Source organism: Anneissia japonica, unplaced genomic scaffold (assembly GCF_011630105.1).
Source record: "Anneissia japonica isolate Jap-2015-1 unplaced genomic scaffold, ASM1163010v1 scaffold997_len2565447_cov190, whole genome shotgun sequence".
NCBI classification, from domain to species: domain Eukaryota; kingdom Metazoa; phylum Echinodermata; class Crinoidea; order Comatulida; family Comatulidae; genus Anneissia; species Anneissia japonica.
The window spans coordinates 111,630-130,596 of NW_022696369.1; the positions used below are offsets into that span (position 1 = coordinate 111,630).

Below are 18,967 nucleotides of genomic sequence, written 5' to 3' on the forward strand. Positions count from 1 at the left end.
CAATTAATTATCTTTTTCCTTCTCTTCCATTCATTTCTATTTGAGTCTTAGAAATAATGTGTCTGGTCTTGTGTTTTTTTAAAAACGTATACAAAAATGGATTGGAATTATTATAATTTTATTGGTATATCGTTTCTGTGATTCTATTAGTTTAGATAAAACTAAACAATGGTACCGGTCATTTTTCCAACTTTTTTGTAAAGGTGGCTATGTCTTAAAGCTCTTGTAGAACTTACTGTAGCCTCCTTCCATACAATGTATTTGTTTCAATTTTTTTTTTTTTGCATTTTAATATTTGTTGTATTACTTTATTGTATGAAAAATAAAAGTATATATTTTTTTTTTTGATTTGATTTAGTACACCCCCTATAAACACACTCCTTAAGACATACCCTCTTAACCCACAATGACTGGCAATAGCAAATATACTTTATGCTCCTATAAATATGTACCATGTAATAGTGCCAGGATCGTGATCACTGTCATGTTTGATTTGTTATGTATATATATATGTATATGTATATGTTAGGATTTCCAGGTAAGCAGTCCACTGAATCAAGATTACAATTGCACATTAAAATCTGAGTGGTTAAACATTGGCCTCATTTGATGGCATTTCTCTTTGATGTTATCACTTTTTTACATAATTTGTTGTTTATTACAGACAAATACGAAAGATGCGTGATAGTGAGATGTTGAATGACAGAACACTTCTTAAAAACATGCTGCACACCTGGAGAGAAATCAAAGTCCTGAGAGAAAAACAAGGCTGCACAAATACACCACTCAAATTAACCATCAGAAAGTAAGAATACTCTGTTGTTAAGCAGGAGATATACTCTGTTCTTATACAAATATGGATACAATAATCTTTGTTTTGTCATCATGTCATAGCACATCTAAAAAAGTACATATATAGAGATATCAAATTCAAGACAAAATGGTAAAAGATAACCCAGCTGTTACTATCTTACCTTTGCTTAGTTGCACACTCATTAATAATAACTTTTAAAAAAAGCCTTCAAAAAAGATATATAACCTGTAAAAATTGGGATGAACAAAATATATCAACAAGGACATTAACACAACAAGGATAGGTCTCAGATGTTTTATAGAAGATATATAATATAAAATGCAATATTTATAGTGATATAGGATATTTACTCAATTTCATTTGTTTGAGTTTCTTTGAAGTAAAGCTTGGTGGTAAATTTGTTTTCCTTCAAATTCCACAGTACTTGTTTCAAATCTTGTGATACCAGGATTTCTTTCATGACTAAAAACAACTTAAATCTTAGCCTTATAATGAGATTGTAATGTAGGGTATGTGTTGTATGTTCACATTGGCAAACCTTGGATCATGTGCTTAAATATATAATAAATAAATGTTGATCACTGTTAAGCTCAGTCCACACTATGCCCATATATAGTCATGATGTGCCTATATATGATCATGATGTGATGTCATCATGACCATATTTATGTCACATGTTTTTGTCAAATGGAATTTGATAGTCTTTGACAGGGCTTAATATTACATTTAGCAGAAGTATAATAATTCCACAGCAAAGAACATAATTATATTATAATTATTCAGGGAGGAATCGGACAAAGCTGCTGATGAACAAGTCTGGAAACTAGACATGGCGGAAGAATTAGAGGAACTTAGAGAAGAACACCAACAACAATACAGTAAACAGATGGAAGTGTATAAGGCTGAAATGGAACAGTGGAAAAAATTCATGAAAGAAAAGGTAAAAACCAGAATAAAATGTCTCAGAACATTAGCCACAGATTATGAATCAGTGTTTGTAAATTACATGAAATTTGTGTAGATTAATGCCATCATATAAGCTATTTAAGACTTTAAAGCAAAGATCCTTAGACCGATCTATTTGATTGGTTATCACCAAACCTGTACTGTATATTCTTTTGGAATTCTTCCATTATGGTTAGAGATCATCTCAGTTTCAAAATTCAACACTTTTCAGGATTTACATTGTTTGTTTTTATAAAATTTGGCATGAAAATCCCCCCATAAAAAAGAAGGTATGGAAGGTATTAATTCTAATTGACTTTATATACTATTATATTTTTAGAAGAAAAAAGGTAAGAAAACAAAGAGAGGATCAAGGGAAGGCTTGACAGAAAGCCAAGGAGAATCAGATGCAGAGCCACAGGATAGTGTTCTTGAAGTTCCTAAGCCAGATAAACCACAAAAAGATTTCAATGAAGAAAATGAAAAAATTATATTGAAACAAAAATACAAACAGATGAGAAGGAAGCCAGGTAACTAAATTTGAATATTGTTTTGTGATTCACTTATAATATATGTAATTGATTTATTTTGTAATTAAAATAATATTGAAAGCAATAGTAAGATATTTTTTACTGTAATATAAAGGGGAGCCATACCTATTTCCTGAGCTCAGCAACACTGCAGTGATAACGCCCTCTAGTGACTGTGCCAAGGAAGAGCAGAGTCGGAGAAACGATATGCAGAAATCACGGTGCTTCATCAAGGTACTTATTAACAATAAGGAAGTTTCCAGGACTGGGGTCAGGTTAGTCTATATTGCATATTTTGTACCCTAAACTTTCAGAATAAACTTTCATTGTGAATAGATCCTCGCTGTATTTACAGTATTCTATCAAAATTAATCGCCATACATGTTGCCCAGGTGTTGATTGGTCAACACAATATGCTAGAATATCACTAAACATACAGTATTTTAATCATGCTACACCAAAATAGATCAACTAACAAATATAACTTGCTTGTATGTTTTATGTACATAGATGTTTATTAGTTGGCACTTTAACTTACCCTGTAGAGTAGAAAAATATTCTTTTGGAAAAAACTAGTATGCTTACTCTGTGTGGTTGTCCATCTAGGTAGTTTCTCATTCACTTAATACATTTAATAAATATTGTTTTTTAGAACCTTATCATCTGATTTTACCATTCGATTTGGAGAAATCTTTAATGTTCAGATAGTACAGTGGCCGGAGAGCATTAAATTACAGGTAAGAAAAAACATAATCTTTAAGAAATCAGGTATACTGTTTGTCATAAAATTTGAAAAAAGTGAATACCTCATTATAAAGGATCAAATAAGTTGTTATGATGCATACTTTAGTTTTTATTTTTTTTACATTTCATGATATAAAAGGAGATAACAGGTCATTTTGATACTATCAAAAATTAATAATCACTCTTATTGGTAAGATGCATTTCACTCTTATTTTTAAAAAAAATGAAGAGTTAGCTAGCAAGTAACATTATTATTAGTATTAAATTGTAAAATTGGTATTTGCTTTAGTTGATGATGATATTATTTATTTATTCTCTTTTTTACAACAGTATAATTAATTATAAAAACATATTTTTGTTTTACTTTCTTTACTATATAATACATGTATAATATATTATACATTTAAACAAGGCATTTTTAAAATTATGTTTCCAGGTATTTGAGTCTGGTATGATTAACAATATGCTTGCTGAAGTTTTCTTGGCAATACCAGCAACCCGGATCACAACGGATGTCGTGGACCTGGAGGAGTTTGACTTCAGTAGCGATCAAAAAATAGCTTACACCCACAGTGCTGTTGGAAGTGGTAAGATTAATGTACTTGCCTAACCAGTGGCATATCTAGGGGTGTGCGGGTAGACTTCTGCCCTTCTAAAAAAGCTTGTGCCCGCCACCCCCTCCCTCAGTTGCCCTGCTCCACTGGAAAGAAAACAAATTATGCTAAAATGCAAAAAAAAATCACCTTGTACCACCTTACTTTTGCCAGCTCCCATCACTTGATCATTGAGCCTTCCTACTTCACATTTGTGCTTTCCCACCCCCCCCCAATCAGCCTCCCCTTTCCCCATTTCAATACACTTAGAAACACCAATGTTCATATCTGCAGGTTGGATCAATGTGTATACAGTAGATTAATAATGTTTAATATAATATATTTTATACAGTAGATTGATAATGTTTACAGGTAATATAATATATTTTCCTGTTTTTCCATTTGCATAACCTTCTGTATATTTTTCATTTGTTCATATTTTCCTACAATGACAGGCTACACATTTGAGCTAGGTGAAGGGGATAACCCCAAACAAGTTACTCCGTTAACCTCTGGCGTCATAATGTCCAGTGTGGCTTGGGGGATGGGAGAGGATGACCGTCCATTAATACCACCACAATCTCAAGATCCTAATGCTGTCAGGTGAGCATTGCTGTGACATCTCTTACTTGCTTTCAATTTATATATTTGTCGTAGACCTGGAGGAGTTTGACTTCAGTAGCGATCAAAAAATAGCTTAGATACACCAATGTTCATATCTTCAGGTTGGATCAATGTGTATACAGTAGATTAATAATGTTTAATATAATATATTTTATACAGTAGATTGATAATGTTTACAGGTAATATAATATATTGATTGTGGATTTAGCATTCATTACATATGGCGAAAATTGGCAACTTTGTGTTTCCAAGGATTCATCTTTGTGAGTGGATTACTCCAGTATTTTATATCCTATTTACTGTTTTTTTTAAAAATTATTTTAATAATCGTATTTGCGATGCTTTTGTATGTTATGTTATTTATTTACTTAAATACATATATTTTGTCCAATATAGAAAATGTTTTTATTCATAACTTAAAGATAATCAACTTTATTTTGATTCTCCAGAGCTCAGCAGCAATATGATGCCATGTCTGCTTTGGGTGCTGGTGGTGTCATTGACATTGAGAAACTTTCAATGTGGATTAATGAAGCTAGACTTGACCCCAATGACCCAGTCAATTCCAATCTCATCCACACAGTAAAGGTAGGTGTATCTAATGTAATTAGAGTAAACTTGGGAGCAACTCTACTTCTTGCTTTTCTGTTATGGAGCTGTTGCCATAGTGCACCATTTTTCCGAAGAGACATCAGACATTGATCATGTCTCCATCAAGGTATTACGTAGTTTCTTGATGTGGCCATTTGGCTACCTATGATCTGCCTTTATATAAATGTGATAAGTTATCATTATGCCATAGAAGTATTATAACAACTAGTGCTAACTAGGTGATGAAGCAATGCAGAGTTGTGCGTGTGTATGTGTGTGTATTCAACAAGATTGCCGCCGTAGGAAAGCACACCATGAGGTGTAGTATACATATTACAACCATAAATAAGACCTGACTAATTATTATCATTGTTAATTATAGTATTAATAAATTATTATACTAGTCTAGCCATTAGGTTATGATTTAAAAATTAAGTACTGAGGAATGAAAATCAAAATTGTGTTCACTACACCTCAACACCGCAAAACTTTTTAACCATATGGGTAACTCACAACTTTAATGTTAAATTGAGAGCGCCATCGAAAATTATGCTTAGGCATATTTTGATTGGCAGGATCTACAGCAGGCATCTTGTTGAGTACATACCAGGGCCAGAAAAATGAAATAGAACGTCCAAAATGGAAGCCAGTGGGCGTGGCACTGAGCCTATGGGTGGGCCACGCCCATATTTGAATCCACGGAATATTGGTACGAAAACAACGTACATTCAATCAATAAATGTTGTTTTTATCAAACGTATATATTATTTAGCTTTAGTTTAATGTAACATTTGATAGATTTGAAGAATATAAAGAATTTGCTAAAGGTAGACCAGGCCCAATTAGGCTAGGCCAAGCCATCCAAGCCATCACGGTAAAAGTGGCTGTTCTAAATAATTGTAGGCCGTCCTAAATAATTGTAGGCCGTCCAAAAGACTGTCGGACGGCTTGCTTGCTAAGCCTATGGTACATACACACAGATCTGCGAATTTTGAACTTGTACTGGAGTTAGCGCTCTAGTATTCTTATAACTCTGTGCATTATGCTCATTTGTTCGTGTGTTATGACATCAACATGCCTATATATAGGCAAATTACAGATATGTCAAAGCATAATAGTTTACAGTGCATAACAATTTTTTTTTTCTGATAACAATAATGTCGGCTTTTTTATCATCTATACACTACTGGTCATAAAATCAAACTCTCAGCTCCTGGAGCATAATTAGGCAACTATTATGGTGCACTTAAAGTTAAGACTCTTGTGTATGTCACGACCTTTAACTCCCCTAAGGTCTGACCAATTCATCACTAATTTTCTTTCCTATATTTAAATATGATTTTATGTATTATATTTACAGATGTTGAGAGGTGGCGATGGATCACAAGCTCAGATTCCTGATTACTTTCGACTTGAACAACTCCAAGAAGAGTTCAACTTTGTAAGTGATGAAGATCTCAACAACTCCAAGCGATTTCAGATGATAGAATATCGACAGAAGGAGATTCCTGAATTCCGGAATATTAAATTTATTCCATGCCAAGAAAAGGAAATTCAAGATGAAATATTTAAGGTAATATATTGTTTTTAAGTGTTTTACAGAAACACCAATAGTCAATTTGTCCCTTCATAAGATTTTAATGTATTATATTGCATAAAAAAAGAGTTTATAATGTATATTTATTTTCATGAAATAATTCTGCTTTGTTTCAGGATTATGAAAGCAGGAAATATAAAGAAGAGCAAGGAATTGTGTCGGCAGACATGGAACCACACAGAGCAGCTGTTGCCAAGTTCCTTGGCAAGGTAGGTGGTTCTAATATATCTAAGCTATGAACCATATATTGGCTATGTTCTCACACGGCAGCTAACGGTTAGCAGGATCCGGATTTTGCTAACCATTAGCTGCTGTGCGTCCATGCGAGAAAATCCCAATCCGGATACCAACAATATGATGATCGAATCACTGGCCAATAAGAAACTGGAAATTGTAAATGCATACGTGTGATTGGTTGATGATAGAAACGCCCTCAACTTGCTAACCGATAGCGATTGCAAACCGTTAGCGTATCTGGATACAGCTAATGGTTAGCGCTAACTGATCGGGCGTTCTCACGCAGGTGCTAACGGTTAGCTCCCGATCCGGATACTAGGACTCTCGTGAGAACCAGGCTACAGTATATTTTATCGAGTATGAGCCAGTGGGGGCGCCAGAGGGGGGCTGGGGGGCTATATATGTCCGTATATGAGGCATGTTGTGGTGAAATGGTTAAGTTGTCACACAGTCCAGTATTGAGTAAATAAGCTATAAAATATGGGAGCTCAAAAAATTGCCTAAAAATCTAAATTTGTTTTTCACTATAGATCAACAGTTTAATCTATTATTAATCATGTCCCAAAGTATTAGTTCTGGAAGTGGTTAACAAATTGTTTATTTAACGTTATTTTTCATAGTTCATTCTATTAAATAATGTATGCACAAATAGCTTTGAAAAGTAATTACTCAAAATCATGTTTATCTTGACTAAGAGTACTGTACTTTCACTTTCCAATAACTTAGGCTTGAAATGTCCAATTTCAATGAATGACCCCTCATTTTAAAGACCACATACTCAGGTATCTGAAAATGCCAATAACTTGAATTTCAATTTTTGAACTTAGACATTTTGCCACAACATGCCTCATGTGTGTGAAATGACATCTTCGTGCCCTAATATATGGGTAGGATATTACATCAACCTTCCCGTATATGGGCATATTACAGATATATGCCATTGCAAATTTAAACAGAGCATAACACACTACCAATTCTGTTTTACATACAGGTACGTGCCCAGGTGATGGCAAGGTTCCTAGCTGCTCAGCATCAATTCTGTCTTGAGGATGTTGTCAATGAGGAGGCTGTGCCAAACATTGGGTGAGAATACTGTAGCTCTGTCAAAGATTTTAATTTCTTGGTATTCTATACAAGCGCTTATAAGCTATTAATTATTAAGAATATTATTATCTTCTTTGTCTTCAGTATTATTATTATTATTTGTATTATCTCAGCGATAGTTATTAATTTTTACCGTAGTCCATTGTTATCAAATTAAAGATCAACTTCAACCTGAATATAATATAAATAAACTCAAAGAATAATTGCCTAATTAGTTGTTGGCTTTTAACTTCTATATTCATGTACAGTATAGTGTTGGTATAAAAGAAATAATTAAATTTAGATATAAAAACAAATGCTTCTTTTTATTCATATGCAGGTTACTCGGTGGTAACCTTCTAAAGCTCGCCCAGCCACGGCGCCCTCTACGACCTCAACGGAAGGAACGCAAGACAGTTACAGCTCAGAATCTGGCTGGACTTGATGTCCACATACTCATCAATATTGAAAGGGCTTTTGATATCCCTGTTAGGTCATCATCTCCAAGGTAGTCAGAAGTCTTTTATTGATTTAATGGTGATAGAGTGGGTGGTTTATGATTGATTTATCATTAATTGAATAATTAATTTTTGATTGATTGATTGATTTGTTAATTATTGACTGATGAATGATTCGGTAGATTTATTTGGTGGTTATTTGATTAGGTAATTGGTTGGATATTTGATGATTGATTTGTTGTCGATTGTTTTATCAGTTGATTGATTATTGGAATAATTGCTTGGTTGATGATTGGTTAATTATTGGAAATTTGATTATTGATTAGATAGTTGATGAGTTGTTTAATTATTTTCCAAAACTAACAGCAATTTTGATTTCATTGCAAACAAAGCTTGGTGATTTTTTTCTAGTATTGTTTTTATTTTTGACTTTTTACAAATTTTTGATGAATGTCAGAAGCAGCATTTGCCATAAATAAATTGATACATGATAATTAATTTAAATTTTGCACATGTTGGTAGTTGTTTTGGAAAAAAAATTATATTTCTTTTTTATCATATTTTTTCAGCCCTGGATTTGGTTCTTCATCAGACCAAACAACACAGGTTTGTCAAGTTGTACATTGTTGTTGAATTCTCTTTTACTTGAATACTTTTGCTTGAATCTGGTGAACTTGTTTATGTATTGTCCTTTCACCAAAGACCTTGTATATAATAATAGAGTTCTTTGCCTATAAACAGCATTAGTATTTATGTTATTAAAACTTCTCGATTGTTGTTATTGTTGTTTTAATGTTGTTATTCATATTGTTACTAATATTACTACTACTACCACCACTACTAATATTGTTGCTGTTGTTGCTGTTATTATATTTGATTGAAAAAAAAAACATTAAAAATTCTCTTTGATATTTTCATCTTTTTTAGAATATTGTGAGGCCTTTTGTTGAGGTGTTATTCCAGCAAAATAAGAAAAAAACCACTACAACAGAAGGACCAAACCCCAACTGGAATGAAGAAATTGCTATGCCATTCAAGTAAGCTAGAGCTGTCGATAAGATGCTTGCTTTCCATTTCTATGGTTCTAGATGCTAATTTAAAATTTCAGTACTTTTTTCCAAAAGGTGGTTTATCCAATAGCTTATAATTTAGAGCCCTAAATGATTGTTAACTGAGTTTCTTGATAGGGAGTAGAAAGCTGGTAATTTATAGCACTTAATAGTCTTTGCATAACCAATTCTCTGTGGTAAGTAAATTCCTTACCGTTTAGGACAAGAATTGAATCAGAACCCTGGGATTCAAAGGCAGGCACCTTAACTATTCAGTCGCAGCTTACCCTTTTTTTGGCATAATGTGTTCTTATTTTTCTTATTCAACTCTATCGTTAAATTATAGACATTATTATTATTATTATTATTATTATTATTATTATTATTATTATTATTATTATTATTATTATTATTATCATCATCATTTTCATCAAAATAATTCTCCTGTACCATCATTATCATCATAATAATTACCATCATCATTGTCATAATCTTCAGTATAATCACCATCATTATTATTAATATATTATGGGTATTAATTTTAATTCTTACTGTTGCTTGTTACAGAGCTCCAAACAATGACTACTCACCCACCAACTTACAAAGTATCAATGACCTGGTTTACTTAAACCTGTTTGATGAGGTAGTGATTGACATGTTGGAAGATAATAGACAAACAGCTAGTACTGTCCACCGACGAGTTGAACGACGTTGGCTTGGTAGCATACAGATCCCATTCTCAACCATTTACTTCCAGGGCAAAGTATGTCTAAAACTATTCTTTAAATATTAATAAATAAATTAATTTAAATCTACATTTTTAAAAATAGTATATTTTTATAGGTTACCAAGTTAATAAAGTTGGTAATATCTGATGAAGAATTTATAATGATAAATATTTCAAAAATATCTGTCAAGTAAGGTCCAGAATGATTTTATTCCTACTGTATATTTTAACATTGCTGTCATACTACATTCAGGGACAATGTCTTCATTTAGGGACCACTTCCAATGGAGAGGAGATGTGTTAGTGGAGAGCAGGGCATGCTTTATTGTGGAAAGTGTGTGTCAGTGGGGAGGGCATGTATTAGTGGAGAGGGGAGGCTTTGGTAGGTAGAGGATTTGTTACTAAGTAGGGAATGTGTTAGTAGCAAGGGATATATAGGAGAGGGTTTCATTGCTTATTTTGTTCACTTTTAATGTTTTTATTTGATAATTTCTTTTTCAGGAGCATGATGTAGACATATTGTATAGAACCATGTTACAGTACTGTATATATTAATAATCAGGCACTAAAAAGTTTTCATTCCAATACAGTAATTTTATATTAATGAATTATTAAATTATTAACTTTCCGCAGCTCAACCAGTCAGCAATGGTAGGAACCTTAGGATAGTTGTGAAGTGTCTTCCAGTATATTATATTAAATCAGTCTAATTCTGTGATCCATAGCATCAGAACTAATCATGATAATAATAATATGTCTGTATCGAAATGTTATACCCAAGTGAACATTGTCTAATTCATTTTAAATCTTTTATCTATGGACTTCATTCCGACACCATGATGAGGTCGTTGGATCAAAAAGTATAAAAATAATAATTTGCCAATCTAATAAACGTTGTTTTTGATTGCCAATCTCATGGTGGTCTAAAATCACAATTTGGACCATACTAAGCTGTAAAAACTTTCCCAGTGAACCCTATCAGGGATTTTTTTATTCTGTACTCCAACTGAGGCTATCTATTTGGCCCTTGGTTTCGGACCACTCGGTCTTATGTCAGACCCATTGTCAAAAATTTCTAGAGTAACCGCTGCCGTCTGACCTAAAATCAGTAACCAATCAGTATATTGAATTCTTGGGGAAAACATTAAATACATTCATTATTTCTGTCAGTGCTGAGTTTAGATACGAATATTCAATTGTGCTCATAATTTCATCAAAGTGCCTATTAAGTTAGTGATGAATATTCATTTATGCTAATTACTTCCAACTTTGTAATGTTTTGTGTACTCATTAATATTGTGTTATTTGTTGGCTAACAAATGGGTGATGAAATATTCTTGATGTTAATGTATCTCTTTTACATTTTTAGTTTTTATTGTTGCATTCTTATCTTTTGATGTCATCATTAATGCAGGCCCTGCCTGCAATCTGTTCATGTCATCTGAAAATTAAATATATGATCTTGTACTAGGAATGCTGTACAAGATGTAAAACTGTGTTCTCTGTAATGTCAATATTGTTTAACTTAATGATTCATTTTATACTTCTCTTTTTGTAGTATTACAAATCAAATATGGTATGTTGTCTATAATTCTTCTGTCACATAACAAATTTTCATGTTAGTCACTCATCCTAAAATCATTGGATTAACTGAACATTCCCCATGCAAGATTTGCTTGTAGTAATAACCCAATATAGAACACACTTCCAATCCTCTCACAGGGTTTCTACCATTTTGTTTTTTACATTTCTGTGGCTAAGTGCCTGTGGTGTCCCTAAACCAATGTATCATGTACATTAGATCTATCTACTGTCATTGCTAGGCCTACATTGTAAGTTACTTGTACCTAATTTATCCATGTGTTCCCACTTAGTTGGTCACAAGCTTAGCTGAATCCACATCCTCATTCTTCATTTGTAAGCCTGGAACCACCATCATCTTTGAACCTATGAGGCCTCATTCTTCATTTGTAGCCTGGAACCACCATCATCCCTGAACTGATGTCCTCATTCTTCATTTGTAGGCCTGGAACCACAATCATCTTTGACCCCATGTCGCCTCATTCTTCATCTGTAGGCCGGGAACCACCATCATCACTGAACTGATGTCCTCACTCTTCGTTTGTAGGCCTGGAACCACAATCATCTTTGACCCCATGTGGCCTCATTCTTCATTTGTAGGCCTGCAACCACCATCATCCCTGAACTGATGTCCTCATTCTTCATTTGTAGGCCTGGAACCACAATCATCTTTGAACCCATGTGGCCTCATTCTTCATTTGTAGGCCTGGAACCACCATCATCCCTGAACCCATGTCCTCATTCTTCATTTTAGGCCTGGAACCACCATCAACATTGAACTCATGTGACAATTCTTCATTCTTAGGCCTGGAACCAGCACATCATTATTGACCATTTACATGAACCTTGTAGATCATTCAAATATTATTTGCTGTAGAACATACCCTTAATTGTTTACATGCTAATTTATACTATGCTAATTTCAATAATGTCATTACCATGGTAACTGATAATATTATCACTATGGTTAATAATGTAACTGGAAGTTAAAGTATGCCATTTTTCTTGAAGCCAATAGGTAACATCCTGAATGCCAAAGGACAGATAATTTCCTTATAATCCTCAACCAGCTTGGATCGGTTGCAATTGCTGTTTCATTCTCTTTAATAACAATACTCAGCATAATACAGATTCACCAGTTCTCCTTTATTCTTTGTAAATTACAACCATTGGAGGGTAGTGTTGAAAGATGTATAGTAATGCTCAATGGTCATGCATACTATAGCATGTTGAAGCATGTTACTATTGGAATTTTGAATGCATGTTGCATGGAGCTACAGTATATTCAACTCATTGTTTCCTCATGGTTTATGCATGTTTCCATTTTCTCCTCATAATTGAAATTTATCTTCAGTTATTATTTTGATGATTATTATTATTTTAATACAGCAGCAACAACAACAACACCAGCAGCAGTAACTATGACAACAACAATAATATCATTTATTGAATCTCTTTTTTTACTAGGTTGAGGGCGCTTTTCGTGTGCAGGCTCCATCTTCGCTTCTTGGTTACGAGCGGGGTCCAGAAAGCTCAGGTAGAACATATCTGTCAATGTTTATCACCATTGAGCCACCACTTGCTCCTGTAGAACCAACAAGAGAAAAGGTGAGCTATAAAAACTAGTTACACATCATTGATTTAATCATGAATAAAAACCAAATATAATTATAATTTCAAGATTTTTTTTATGACATAATTCTAGTAGTGTTTATGGAAGAAAGTGAAATTTGGATATGAAAGATTATACAAATTATTTAAAATATACTGTCTTGTAAAATGTAGAAAAATAAATTATTGCATCATACACATGATTGTGTCAATAGTGTGGATAATTAAACAAAACAGAGAGATAACGTATTTTGACATTTTCATCTAATTTACTTTATTTTTACATACTGTTACATTGCATGTTCAATTTCATACTTTATTTCCTTCCTTGTTTTCTGAATTTTCTTAATTTAGTTTGATTCTAAAGAGGATGAAAAGCTTCTTGCTTATGCTGACAATTTTGTGATTGAGATCAAGAAGAAATTTCCAAAGAGAGAAGTGATTACAACGGTGATGGACATCAATGGGAAGTCGGTGTTTGTTACACGTTATTTCCGTCCATTAACGCCACCACCCAAGGTGCTCGAAGGCGATAACAAGTTCACCACAATGGTAGGATATTCTGTATTTTATACTTTTCGAGAAGATATAAACAATTTCCATATATTTATTATCTTGTATATTTTATAATTTTAAAGTAAATAATTTTTCTATTTATTGTTTTGTAGATCAGTTTCAAATATTTTGAACAATTTTATGTTTATTTTTAATCGAATTAAAAGTTATTATAACTATGATTATTTTATTACTACTCAGGAACGTGTCGCCAGGTTTGTGTCATTAATCTCATTCGTTTCTGACAGTGTTGTGTATCCAGGTATCTGTGACATATGGAGTACATGTGATGTAAGTTCTTTTTTAATAATATTTTTTTTTTTTCAGATTTAAGTCAATTCTTTAGCAGCTATAGTCTCTGTTGAATAATAAAGATAAAAGACATTTTGTTAATTCAGGACCACAGAAAAGTGGTCTTTAATTTGATGTTGTCTTTAATTGGAGGGAGACCTGTATAATTATAGATAATTATTATTATTATTATTATTATTATTATTATTATTATTATTATTATTATTATCATTAGTGACTTTTAGCATTATTAATCCTGTTTTTCTCATGTTTTCTTTTCATGCTGTTCTGTCTATCAGCAATTTCTGCAAATGTTGCAAGGTGATGAGGAGGAACATGCAGTCCTTTTATGTAACTACTTCCTACAAATGGGTAAGAAAACATGGGTGCTGAAAGGCTCGGCCATTCCTGAAGGATCAACCGTGTATGTATTAACTGCTGACGATGGTGAATATAAAATTTGGAATCCATCAACTGGGGAATGGTATTATAAGAATGACACTTTCTGCCCTTTGAAGTCAGTAATGGCTTTGATGAACAATGAAAATGTAAGTCCTTTGTACCATCATATGTGGCAAAGACAAGCCAAACCAGTCACTCATCGCAAAATTTAATTTTTAGTTATTAATACAAGGTTAAACAGTAAAATGGGTGCTATAAAATGGTGAAAGAATCATTTAAATCCGACATTTTCCTTAAGAAGTTACAAGCGTTTAAACATACACCTGTTTAAAGAGCAATATTTGAGAAATCAGCCTTTGAAAGTTTATGATTTTGGGCATTTCTTAAGCAGAAACTGTCACCAAATTGTTAAAAATTGTTGTTTAACATTGAAAATGACGAAATATAGCATGATGTATGGATGCATAAAGGTTAGTTTAGTGCAATAAAATTGATTTCAAAAATGTTGACATTCCAGCATGTTGTGGCCAATATTTCTGAAACAGGATTTGCGGCGAGTGACTGGTTTGGCTTGTCTTTGCCACATATATTACTGGTTGATAGCAATATTTTGAAATATATCAATTGTAACATAATATGATATTTTATAGTTGATAACAATATTTTTAACCTATCCATTGTTGTAACATAATTGTTTGGTTGCATTAGCACTATTTAACAAATTTGAATTCAGTTGTTATGGTATACTATTAAATTTATACAATTACTGTATCTTATAAGTAGATGGTACTGAACTGATACCAGAATACCAACCATTTCCCCATATGTACAATATATGGATAATCCATTATGGATAATTAATTATAAACAAATGTACTTAGTAGATGGAACCACATGCCTTAGTCTCTTTTACCATGGGGATGGAGGAAGTGATCTTAAAAAGTTGTTTAAGCTGGTTTATACAATTATTAAAATATATCTAGAGCCCTTTAGCCACCACCAGAAGGACTCCACTGGAAACTAGTCTTGAGACTTAGTGGGTGATCCTTGGTGCCATTCACAACAAAAATACTCCTAGGCCACTGTATACCTTTAGTATTATTGTTGTAGATCTTGGCAAAAGTCCCACCCTCTTTGAGCTTCTAATAGCCCACAGTAAAGTCATTAGTTGTATAGCTGTAGCCCGGGGGGGAACACTACACTACCCCACGGCCCAGAGTATACTTATTTAGTCAATATTATTATAGATCTGGGCAAATATCCAGCCATCAGATGCTCCCAATATGATGGATTTTGATACTAGCAAGAGTACGTGCTGGAAACCATTCTTCCATCGTGGTTTTTCAAACCCAGGACTATCAAGTGTCCAGGTCAGTATTCAATTAAGTCATTGTGAAAATTTTTTTTGTCAATGTTGCAAAAAATATTAAATTATTTGGAGCCAAAAATGAGATAACAGAGTTTATGTATTATTTTCCTCAGAATATGGTGTTCAGTTAATGATTTAACACTACTATTATGTTTGCACTTCTGTTTGTGAGTAAAATCCAGTTATGTCATTTGATTTATTGTTTATTTTGATTGACAGCCAAATGAGCTGGTATACCAGGAGACTAGTCCACAAAATGTCCTTCGCCTCCAAGATAGGTAAATACCGTCCTGTTCAGTTTAACTCACCTTTATGTATGTTAAGCAGAAATACATTTTATAGATAATGGTATCAATGATCAATTGTGATGTTTATGTTCTAATAACTTGTAAATTTTTAGGTTTAAAGTGGTAACCCACAACTTAATTTAGCAACAGAGGTTAAAATATGATCTTAAAATTTAAGGTATTTAGCATCTTTACATGAATTTAAAAGTCTAATATAGACCATTAAAGTATGGCGAATTTGAAGAAAGTATTAATTTTAAATCAGATTTTAACATTGCAAAATCTAAATTGATCATCATTAATTATTAGATATATTATTATTGAATCAGTCATTATTTATTTCTGAGGAAAAATATGTATGATTTGATTTTTTTCTAGGATTGAAAAAGAGCTTCGCGATGCAATAATGAATTGGCGCCCTCGCCATATTACTCGCTGGAATCGATACTGCACCCAGGAATTCCGAAAAATTCTCGAAACATTGGAGTTCAATAAATCAGGATCAACAGAAAATAAAGCTCAAGCTGCTGATATTCTTAGCTCTTACAATGTAAGTGGGCATATTTATAATTCACAATTTGTTCATTAAATCCTTAGTTTAAGTCATGTTCACATAATCCTTGCTATTGTATCCTCAAATAAACCTTATCGGAGTGTCAATCAAACTTAACAACTGACCAAATAGAATGTGTTATTTAATAAACTAGGAATACCTGCATGTCCCACATACATACACACAAGTTTACATAGATTTATGCTGTTTAAGGGCCCGCATCTTAGCAACGATATCCAAGGAATGGGGCTTCGCAGAAATGTGCTTTGCTCTGAGTAATGGCCTACATCAACATGGGAATAAAGAAATGGAATAAAAGTAATGATGTTAAGCAGCCTAAATGAAAAGAAAATTTATATAAAATATAAAAAGAAAGCAAGACAAGCTGAAACTAGGAAAAAGTGTCTGAAGCTTATAGAGGCTTTTTTTCATGACGTGCTAAAAAAAATCAAACTATTTTTTTTTAAGCTGTCTGTAATAAGTATTCCTTGTTTTACATTCATGAACAAAAGCAGCTTAAATATAGGATAGTATTTGAATCCTTACATTTTTCAAGAAAACTAAGTATACAGGTTATATAATTTCTTATAAGTACCCTTTTTAAGTACCCATTTTTTACAACATAATTGATGCCAATAAACATACTCATGAAGTCTTCACTTTTATAATGTAATTGATGATGTTACTAAATATGCTCATTAAGGCTTGACTTTTTCTTGTTATCTTCAGCTATGCGGTTTTCCTCTTCACATGTCATACACTGACATGAGGTCCGTAATCGAGAAAGTAAGAAGTACAGGAGTCCATGAGAATGAATCATCCAATATTGAGTTTGCTCTTGCCGTCCACATCCATCCCTACCCCAATAATATCCTCTCATTATGGGTTTACATAGCATCATTAAGTAGGAAGAGGTAATGACCTGCATTGCATCACTACACCCGGAGGTGTAATGTTGTACTTGGCAATGCTAAGCTGAAAAAAATGATAGTTATGGTATCGCTAACAAGGAAGATGTAATTGTCTGAATGGTATGGAAGTAATTATTCTTTGCCATGATGACAGAGCTTCGAAAATTAAATGAAAAATTATGTCTTTTACTGTTATTTGTACTGGAAAACTAGTTACACCTGGTGGGGTTGTGGGAGCAATGCTATAGCAGAACAAATACATGGGGATGGGAGAAAAGAATGAGTGTGATGCAATTAATCATAAAAAAAATATGGTTAAAAGTAGTGCCTTATACACTGTACAGTTTTAAATAAGCCACTTTTTAATGAATTAATGTGTTTTAGAGTTACAGATATGCTCAAGTTGGATATATTTTATCAATAATTGTAAATTATGTACTTATATCATTAGTATGCTTATGATAGATCTCAATGAAAATAAATTAATTTGGATTAATTTATTTAAATTGTTTACAGACAAATTTACCTTGAAAGTTCGCCACCTTGAGTCTTGCATTCTACAGAATATGGCTGATGTATACATTGCTGATATGCAAGTGTGCTTTCTATGTTTTAAACTAAAACATTCATATTTTGGAGTGTATTGTTAAAATTTCACCTTGTTAAAAAAAACCTTGTAATGTTTTTATTTATCATATTTTATATTTTATTTAATCTTATATGTTTCATTCCATTCATATCAAACATGAAAGCATGCATATTTGTCTACAGGAATAAGTAATACCTTTTCAGTACAGTGGTATAGTTGCTGTGATTCCAGTCTATTATAGCAAATAGAAAGCATCTATTATAACATATATTCAAGGTACCTTTATGTAAAATATTTAAATTTCTTATATTTGTATTCAAATTAATATTGTCATTGTTATTCTCATTCTGTCATTAATAATGATCCAATAACTTCATTTGCCTTCAAATATGAAATTTCAATAATGTGTTAATTAGCATTAAGCAAATACAAAATAATACATTACACCATTGGTGACGTAGGCATTAGCTACATTATGCTAATGTCATTCAGCTGAGGAAGGTCCAAGAAAGGTAATCGAAAGCTAGAGAATGAACCAGTGTGAACACATCCAAATTATTGTTATTAATTTATTATTTCAATAGTATTATGATTTTATAATTTATTCAAGAAAAATACAATATTACAAGAAATTAAATCCAATAAACTAGCTACATGGAAGACATAAAAGCAGTCTAAACAACTGTCACTTTTTGATGTAAAAGTTTGAATTTAAGAAAACAGTAGGAAAATTGTTAACGAATAAGTGAAACTGGATATATATATATATATATATATATATATATATATATATATATATAGGCGATGTATTGTTTGAAGAACTGTT

The 18,967-nt window shown here is 32.5% G+C and overlaps 1 protein-coding gene across 4 annotated transcripts in view; it reads left to right on the forward strand.

Moving 5' to 3' along the window:
• Nucleotides 1-18,855, forward strand: part of LOC117101936 (coiled-coil and C2 domain-containing protein 2A-like) — a 30,734-nt gene extending 11,879 nt beyond the window's left edge. For 2 of the 4 annotated variants that reach the window (XM_033242048.1, XM_033242053.1), the window contains 24 exons: nt 665-805; nt 1,598-1,754; nt 2,100-2,289; nt 2,405-2,564; nt 2,942-3,026; nt 3,470-3,620; nt 4,082-4,229; nt 4,700-4,838; nt 6,202-6,414; nt 6,555-6,647; nt 7,667-7,758; nt 8,099-8,266; nt 8,786-8,822; nt 9,144-9,253; nt 9,833-10,028; nt 10,626-10,643; nt 13,041-13,181; nt 13,539-13,736; nt 13,941-14,030; nt 14,330-14,578; nt 15,680-15,802; nt 16,021-16,079; nt 16,467-16,638; nt 17,371-18,855. In XM_033242048.1, coding sequence (XP_033097939.1) covers nt 665-805; nt 1,598-1,754; nt 2,100-2,289; nt 2,405-2,564; nt 2,942-3,026; nt 3,470-3,620; nt 4,082-4,229; nt 4,700-4,838; nt 6,202-6,414; nt 6,555-6,647; nt 7,667-7,758; nt 8,099-8,266; nt 8,786-8,822; nt 9,144-9,253; nt 9,833-10,028; nt 10,626-10,643; nt 13,041-13,181; nt 13,539-13,736; nt 13,941-14,030; nt 14,330-14,578; nt 15,680-15,802; nt 16,021-16,079; nt 16,467-16,638; nt 17,371-17,559 — 3,319 coding nt within the window. In that variant the 3' untranslated portion in view covers nt 17,560-18,855. Of the gene's footprint in view, nt 1-664; nt 806-1,597; nt 1,755-2,099; nt 2,290-2,404; nt 2,565-2,941; nt 3,027-3,469; nt 3,621-4,081; nt 4,230-4,699; nt 4,839-6,201; nt 6,415-6,554; nt 6,648-7,666; nt 7,759-8,098; nt 8,267-8,785; nt 8,823-9,143; nt 9,254-9,832; nt 10,029-10,625; nt 10,644-11,550; nt 11,569-13,040; nt 13,182-13,538; nt 13,737-13,940; nt 14,031-14,329; nt 14,579-15,679; nt 15,803-16,020; nt 16,080-16,466; nt 16,639-17,370 lie in introns of all 4 variants that reach the window. The other 2 variants (XM_033242049.1, XM_033242052.1) reach the window with 2 other exon arrangements.
• The last annotated feature ends 112 nt before the right edge of the window (nt 18,856-18,967 follow it).